The following is an 8,837-nucleotide window of genomic DNA, read 5'->3' as shown; positions in this document are numbered from 1 at the left end:
GTATCGAACGGTTCAATATCGATACGAATATTGTTGCACCCCTAATTAATATAACATTTTTTTTAAACATAATTTCAACAGTCTCAGTGTTTCTACAAGACAAATGTGTAAAATTACAGAAAAAGTTCTGGTGGCTCATTGCCCAGTGTTACGGCCCTAGCAGGGCCTCCTCCTGAAGGTGCCTGTGTGGGCGTGTCCCACCACCTCTTCTGCCTGAGGTGCCACCTTTCCCTGTTACACAGCTGACTCACATCAGTAATTAAAAGTATTTAAGCCCAGGGAAAGGTGAGCTCTGGGCCAGAGTGCCAGTAGTGTGGTTACAGCTTGTGAGCTGAGTGGTCGTTGTGTTTGCAGCTAGTGAGCTGTGTTTTTGGTGGTTTTCAGTGAGCTGCTCTTTCTTTTTGGCTTACGTTTTACTTTATTGACCAACGCCTGAGTTCTGTTTGTTTTCTTAAATGGTGATAGCGGCTTGTCCGTCTCTTTTAGTTAGTATAAATTGAAACTTTAATAAAACTTTAATTTAACCCTTTTGCCTCCCTTGACTCCTTTTTCTGACCCGGTCACTTTTTGTTACTTCCCCCTCCCCGCTTAGACCCCTCAGGGGAACGTAACACCAGACTGCCCCATATTTATAAAAACGAGTATCAGTTACTTGCTTAAAATTCTTTTTTTTTTTTTTTTTTACTGAAATTTCTATAGCAGACAATGCTAAACGGGAACTTTTCTATAATTGTTTATTTTTTTTAACTACTTTTGTGTGGCTAAAACACAAAAGTAGTCACTAAAACTTATAAATATACAGTTAAAAGTTCAAAAATATGCATCTTCCCCCAGACCCTTTGGGCCACCCCTGACAGTCCTCATTTATAAGGTGCTTTACAAACCCAAACAGTATAGCTAACGGGTGGATTTTCCCAGAAACAATGACTGCTTAAAGACAGACAGTGTGAAAGTGGATAGTACATCCTTGGTTTCTTAACATCATTGCTGCAGCCGGGGGTACAAAAGTGGCCTTAGAAGCACCTTAGACAGCTTTCTTAGGTTTAACCCCCTTGTTTTCCAGTGAGTTATCAGTTCTGTTACATAAACAAATGTAAGTCTATGTTTATGACACTATATTGCCGAAGATATTCACTCAATCAGGTATTCATCCAATCGCTTTCATAGCCAGATGGCAAATGGTAAATGGACTGGTTCTTATATAGGGTTTTTCTACTCTGAGCACTCTACGTGCTTTACAAGCCATTTTATTTTTTACTCTATGCTGTTTCCAAGTGCTTACTACTAGCATTCATACAATCCATTGGAGATGGATGCATTCACCAATGCAATGGGGCAACATGGGGTTGCAATGCAGACTGGGATCAAACCTCCAACCTTCCAGTTAGTAGATGACCCACTCTACCACCTGAGGTACATCTGTATAAAATCAAGCACGTAGGCATGTGGATTTCTTCTACAAACATTTGTGAAGCAATAGGTTCTCAGTATCTCAGTGAATTCCAGTATGGTACCATGATAGGGTGCCCTCTCACTGACTTGTTAATTACAACTCAACAGCATCATCTTAACTGCTGTTGAGTTATCAGTTCATTACTGAGATAAACACGGGCCGCGTGGGCTGAATTGTAGACGGCAACGGTGACCACCCACTTTAAGGGCTCTGGTTTCAGAAGCGAATTCCCTATTCATGTGACATTCAGAATGTCGTTACATAAAAAATTTTAAGCCTTGAACCAAACCTACAAGCTACATGGTGAATCATGAGCAAAAAAAGATTTGATGTGGATCAAAAAAATAAAATAAAAACTGAAAAAAGAAAAAGTTGAAGGTACAGGACCGTGTACATAGATGCTGTTGTTGGTTGCTCTTTTATTCAGAAGGGCTCATTGACTCATGAATGTTTGCTTGTTAGGCAAATGTGTAAACAGTATGCCTCCCATAATGCCTTAACCTCTTAAGACCCGAACTCTTTCATGGCATGCATTTTAAATTTTTCTTTGCTATTTGGGTTGATTGGGACCTGAAGAATATAAAAACAAAGATTTATCAGATATTCTTTTACCTAATTTTTGTTTCATAGACAAATGAGATCCATGTATGAGATTTTGCTCTCACTAACTGACCTGATCTTGATAGGTTTAAACATCTCCATGGTAACAGTAAAATCCACCAAGCAGAGGCATTGCCGTTTCAAGACAGGATTATGGGCAGAGTAGTTTTTTCCTTGGTATTGCAAGTAAAATGCTTTTTTGGTAAAGCAAGGTTGAAATAATACAGATGTTTTCTACAGGAGCACATACCATCATTTCACAACCTTTCATGTTAAGTTTACATTATATGGTTACATTATGGCTCATAACCAAAATTTCTATGGAGAATATGAATGGGACTTTTGCATCCAGAACCTCAGTGTTGCACTATATACATTGTTTATACATACAAATGCATGTATATTCTTTTAAGAGATTACATGAGAAAGCACATGGTCTATGGTTTGTTCGCCACAATTTTTATTTCAATAATTGCAATAAAAAAAGAACTGTTGAAAACTCATAGCTGTGATTGGTGAAAACACAAACACAGACCTGAACAGACAGGCCAGCTAACCTGTCTGAATCCATTTTGAACTGATAAGTACAATACTTGTCAAGTCCTGTAGCTTCAAAGAAAGTGCGCCACAAAAATGTTTTTTGGATTCATTTAATTCTTAGAGATAAATATTTTAGGCAACTTGTGCTTTTTATTTAATACTAAAATTTAAACCGTTAACCGTTAACCACTACAGCTCCATGAAGCCATGGAGCTGTAGTGTTTGCATAAGAAGTGATAAAGCATTAAAGAGAGGTTTGTAAAATCAGGCAGAAACAGTCCCAAAGTAGCTGCTTAAAAGCATGGAGTTTAAATTTTTAGTTTCATTATAAATTAATGTCACTATATCAAGAAGCGTAGGTTATTTTTGATGAGCACCAGCCGGTCAATTGTGGGCCATTTTACATGTTATTCCCTTAGACTGCTGAAACGTGGTGGTCCAAAATTGGCTTCCAACTCTGGACGTAACACAGAGGGCTCATTAAAAACCCAGTGCACAACCAGTTCCTTTGTATCACTCTCTAAATATGCTGAGTAATTCTGCAATATCATCCAGTTTTCTTCCAATTACTGCATGGCTAAATTTAGAAAAACCAAGGTTTCCCTCTGTCAGCACAAGCTCAGCTCTTTATTTGCACTCTTAACTTCTGGAAGTTTTGTGAATTCATTAAGCTGCGTGCGACACGTTTAACAGCACAGATGATCCACCGTGAAGCCTGACAACAGCTCTGTGTGAAGTCATGCCAGTTATCCAGCAACTGTTTTCCCTCAGCCTCCAAAACCACACTGGCCTTCATCTACTATACCTGCACAAACTCCCACAGGGACTTTTCTCTAATTATCTGTGCTCTATTGCTCTGCCTCCCCTACTCCCTCTTCTTCAACTACAACTACCTCTTCCACTGTTTCTGCTTTGTTCTCCGGCTCTTTTCGCCTTTATGACCTCAGTCTGAGTGCTTCAGTGTTCATCAGCTCAGGGAGATATCTTCCCCATCTGCCACTCTGTTCTTCACTCGCTTACCTTTCAAGAAGCGGATGACTTTCCCCCACTTTCCCGCATCAAACGGGTGAAGCTTTTCAAGGCCCATAAAAGTGATGTTGTAGTCTGGGTGGTACACAATAGGCAGACATGTTCGAGGGATGCTGGCATACAAATCAGTGCGGTGGCAGCTGAAAGAGGAAAGTCAAAAGTGTGTATTTCATTTACATGCAGTGATTTCCCCAGTGCGTTAATAAGGGCTATTGAAAGTGTCATGCTGTTTGTTTGTACTCCTTACCGCCTCTTCTCCTCGTTATCTTCTTTGTGAGACATGTTTTTCAGGCATTGCTTCTTTCATCTAATTGGAAAAAAAAGGAATGAGATAAAAAATTTCATAAACTTGTGACTGCCGTAAATATGCACAGGAAGTCTCAGGACACAATTCATCTATTTTAAAAGAAGACTAAGAGCTTGAAATGCCTTCAAAATGTCTTTGTGTCACACTGTAACAAACTGTCGTCATTAGTACACAAACGGTACACGAGGACCTAAGCTTTAGCTCGTCAAAAAAAGGGGGCTCGTGTCTCGCGCATGCGCAGTGATTTGTATACATATTAGAAAGACGCAACGGGACAAGGAAATGTTCCTGCCGTAAACACAGCCGCCAAACCTGTTTGAGTGCTGGCCGTTTTCAACGATAAACACGAATCATTTTTATGTTTGTTTGTTTTCATCGCGGAGGACAAAAACACCACCAGAGACGCTGTATATGGCATAGCAGCCTGGAACCGTTTCAGAGAACAGAAACTAGCAACAACCCGATGTGACTCACCTGCTGCTGTTCTGTGGAATAACGCAGGCCACCAAACAGCAGCTGGATGTAAAGAGACGGAGACTCTCTGTCCCTGATGACGGTGTTTAAGCGGGGCTGTTGTCAGAATTGAGTGAACGAAACGAAAGAAAACGTTTTTCTTCAGTGTTTCTTGGACAGTTCGCTTAATTTCTGTTCCAGCTCCACGTACGTGCGTCGACTACGCGCGAGCTCCAAACCCGCGTAACTGACGTACAGTTACGCTGTTAGCGGAGATTTAAAGAAGAAACGTGTTCGTAGTGTGAGGGAGCTTCTCGGAGTATTATCTGCCTAATTGTCAGCTCAACTTAACGTTTTCACAAAGTGGCGTCGTAAACTTTGTTGTGCATTTTTCAGTGCGGATGATTTTGTTTTGCTTTTATTTTGAAAGGTAACCTTGTGTTGTGGTTGAGGTCCGTCTTTAAAGGCCCGTTTTTGAACTCAATGAAAGGGAAACAAACTTGTTTCCCTGCTGCGCTTATTTTTGTAATTATGGTTTTTTTTTTATTTGTTTCATTTAATTTTGATATATTTTGCAATGTCTCAACAATATCACATAAACATGGATAATGTGTTGAAAAATTTAAAAAAGTATCAAAGAAAGATGTAAAACCTTTAGCAGGTCCACTGAGATCTACAGTGAGCAGGGACACTTTATTGCCCTATTGTGTAATCTGTTTTGGAATTAGTGTTCTTTATATTTTTGTTAAATTCCCGAATGAATGTGAAAACTCTTCAAATAGCATACTGAGGCAGAACAAGTCTAAATACTAACTGTAGGCCTCTAACAGCAGTTTGATCCTAACAGCAGTGAATAGTGCACTTGGTGTTTTTTCCCAAGACTTGTACGTTCCTGTTGATAATATAAATGGAGATGAGATTTGAAGTACTCTTAAAGCCTTGGCAGGAAAGCTTTAGAAATAAATCAGGTGGCTCCTATTTCATCATCACTGTATAATACAAGTCCATCCAACCTTTTGAGACAATACTGCATCGTTATATAAAGGGTTTAACCACTGGAGCATTGATGAGACAGCATGATGATGAGTGTAGTGAATGCCAGGCACAGTGGCTTTATGACTAGAAGATAACAGAGACTTTGATTCTACACAACAGGGCTACTGATTTTTTTTTATTCATATTTTTTAGGCTGTGTGCCACAGAATGAATTTGAATTTGAATCTTCAATGAACTGGAGCTATTTTAAGTTTTGCTAGGAAGAAAAGTACACATATAATAGAAGAGAAGCAGCATAGGATTCAATTCAGGTATTAGGTGTATCAAGCTCATTTGATCCAGTTAATTTTCTTTGTATGTTGAATGATGTATACACAGAGCCCTTTTCACACATGCCTTCCAGCTATGAACAGTGCAGGACATTATTGCATATAGCTGACTAATATGCATTAAGTCATAGAGCATATGCTGTAACAGCCAGCTTCCTAATTAACTAACCTTTATACTAATTTCTTTTGCCATCCACAATTATTGTACTTTCACAGGCCACTCTAATGAGTATCTTTCCCAGTGGCATTTACAAAGTTTTACCTTGTCAAACTGTGCAACAAGGGAAGAAGAAAAACCAAATCCTTTCATTTCACAACCGCACCACGGGGTGTGCATTGCAACCATAGGGATCAATGACATTTTTATCTTATCTGAGCTCAGTGTGTGTGATAATGTGCAGTTCCTCGTAATAATTCCCCTGAAATGTTGCTGGTATGTCAGTGTTGCCACAGAGCAATCATGAGTTCACATACTCACAGTTTTCACCACTGCAATGGAGGTGGTGGCTGGCAGTGTTACCTGCAGTTGCAGTGAACTGTGATTCTGCCATTTGGCAGCTGAAGAGGCAGTGCAATCAAAAAGTATTTGGCCTCTTCCTGATGTCTTGTTTGTTGCATATTTGTCACGTTTCCATTTCATAATGCAAATCCAATGATCATTTACAAAGCAATCCAAGCCCACCTGGCCTTTGTGAAAAAGTAATTGCTCTTAAACTTAATTGCTGGTTGTGCACAAGAACTGCAGACAAGCTGTTGCAGTAACTGACTCTTTCACATCTTCACTTTGATTAGGTCACTCCAAAACCTTCATGTAGTTTCATGTGTTTTGTTTGTGACCCATCCATAGCTGAACTTGCTGCTGTGTTTCATATCTTTGTCCTGCTGCGTAACTCAAGTGAGTTTGTGCTTCAGGGCCTGAATTGATGAACTGATGAGCATTCTCCTTCAGGATTTTCTGGTGTGGGGCAGAGTTCATGGTTCCATCATTTACAGCAAGTCGTTCAGGTCCTGAAGCAGCAAAGCAGACCCAGACCATCACACTAACACTACCATGACTGATTGCTGGTATGATGTTCTTTTTATGAAATGATGTTTTTAGTTTGATGTAACGGGATTCAAACCTTTAGGAAAGCTCAGCTTTTGTCTGCTAGCTCACAGAATGTTTTGGTCAGTGGTGGTTTTCGCGTGGGAACTCTCGCATGAATACAAGTTTTGCAAACTCTCTTTCTTGTTGTTGAATCATAAACACTGAGCCTGCAGTTCTTCACATGTTGTTCTGGGTTGTTTTGTTAACACGTGGATGAGTTGTCAATGCTAACTCTCACTGTGGTTCACTGCAGTGTCAAAGCCTTAGAAATAGCTTTGTAACCCTTTCCAGTTTGATGAATGTCAGTGGCTTTGTTTCTGTTCTGTTCTTTAGCTTCATTAGATTGAGACACAGTGTGTTGCTTTATGAGATCTTTCAGCCTACTTCAGTTTGTCAGACATCTTTTATCTTAGTGATTTCTAATTCAGCAGCTCTGCCAGTAATCAGGTCTGAATGTAGTACAGTTGAAATCAGCTTTCCAAAAAATGTGGCTGATCGCAGTTAATTCATGATTTTACTTTTTCACATAGGTAGTGAAAAAGGTAGTTCTGGATCGCTGTCCCCCCTTAATACATGAAATCGTCATTTATAAACTTAAAAAAAAACATTTAAAAATTCACCTTCATCTGATATTAAAACATCTTTGATGATGTGAAACGTGTGACAAATGTGCAAAAACCTAAGAAATCAGGAATGAGTCAAATTGTATGTGAATACCTGTGAACCAATACAGAGATTTAGAGATAGAGATTTTTTGCTTCTGATGCAAGGAGAGCTGTGGTCCCTCTCCTGGGTCAGCAGTCTGAAAACGTTCAGTCACACACGCTTGTGATACTCGAGTACAATTACCTTATTGTGCCTGTGGTGTATTTTTAGTTCATGTTTATTCCCTTTAGTGGATATAGTGACGTTTATACACAATCTCTAGAGACATGTTTCAGTTATCTCTCTGCAAACATGGCTAGAACAGAGATTTTATCTTCTATGTCGAACCTGACGGCAAAATGTGAACAAACATTGAAACTGTTTTAAGCAGAAAAGACATCTCTTCAGACTGTCCCAGAAAATAAGAAATATTCATCACATTATTGCAAAGAAGGAATTAAGTGCATGTTTTTTTGTAGTTCTTGATGTGTGATGGTGGAGTAGGAGCTGTTCAGAGTGTTATTGCAAGAGCCTGCTGTTTGCATACAGAGTCACTGGTTAAACCCAGAAATAGTTATGCTGAATATCTGAATTGACAGATATACAGCAATCTCTTTAAACCTTTTTTTATATATCAGCTACCACAATTTCAAGGAGTGAGAGAAGAAGAGCAAGGTCAGCAGGGATTAAATCCAGGACACACTGGATCTTCTCATGTTTGTTTATATTTTTGAAAATGCAACTTAATATATGCATGCAGTTTCACGATAAGATAAATATACATTTCAGACCATTAAATGTGTATGCGGACCTAATTTAAAGGTATTTTTCACATTCAGTATGGTTTACACATTAACATCTGTGAATGACCTTTCCTTGTCATTTCCTATTCTGTGATATGAAAATGCATTTTGTTTTTTGTGAGCAGAGCTGGACTCTGAACACATAAACATCAGCATGGCAATTTGTCTGATGTTTCCCTGACTTAAATTCAAGTATATGCTGCTTACCCCGAACCTATTCTCATCCTTCTTCTACCACCACACCTCTCCTTCCCACCTCAGCTACAGCTTTCCTTTCCTTCATGTATTCCTTCATTTTAATTCATATAAAATAAACACATTTTTGTGAAATAAACATAATATACTTTGTCATTATACTGGAAGTACTGAATGTGGAGTTCGCAGGTTAGAGTTCTGCATCCCTTTTATATACAACAATAGTCAAAGGTCTACACACACACTGACAAAATACTGAACCAAAACCCTGAATCTTGAATTCATGTAGCACTTCCTTTGCTGTATTTCAACCATGCCAGCCTAATTCAGAAAAGTGCCTTCAGTTGATGTTGAAAATGCATCTCACACATGACATAAACTGTATTCTGAGGTAAAGTTT

At 39.0% G+C, this 8,837-nt stretch overlaps 1 protein-coding gene across 2 annotated transcripts in view; it reads right to left on the bottom strand.

The window, feature by feature from the left end:
- hdac11 (histone deacetylase 11) overlaps positions 1-4,701 on the bottom strand; it is a 46,128-nt gene extending 41,427 nt beyond the window's left edge. Inside the window, exons 1-3 of one of the 2 annotated variants that reach the window (XM_005726703.2) lie at positions 4,404-4,701; positions 3,870-3,929; positions 3,614-3,762 (exon numbers count right to left, since the gene is read on the bottom strand). In XM_005726703.2, coding sequence (XP_005726760.1) covers positions 3,614-3,762; positions 3,870-3,904 — 184 coding nt within the window. In that variant the 5' untranslated portion in view covers positions 3,905-3,929; positions 4,404-4,701. The remainder of the gene's footprint in view (positions 1-3,613; positions 3,763-3,869; positions 3,930-4,403) is intronic. The other variant, XM_005726702.1, reaches the window with a different exon arrangement.
- Positions 4,702-8,837: the final 4,136 nt, after the last annotated feature.

The sequence above is a fragment of the Pundamilia nyererei genome, unplaced genomic scaffold (assembly GCF_000239375.1).
Source record: "Pundamilia nyererei isolate P.nyererei 1_Seehausen unplaced genomic scaffold, PunNye1.0 scaffold00021, whole genome shotgun sequence".
In the NCBI taxonomy this organism is placed as follows: Eukaryota; Metazoa; Chordata; class Actinopteri; order Cichliformes; family Cichlidae; genus Pundamilia; species Pundamilia nyererei.
The sequence above is the reverse complement of the archived record's forward strand: the minus strand, read 5'-3'. Positions and strand labels throughout refer to the sequence as shown.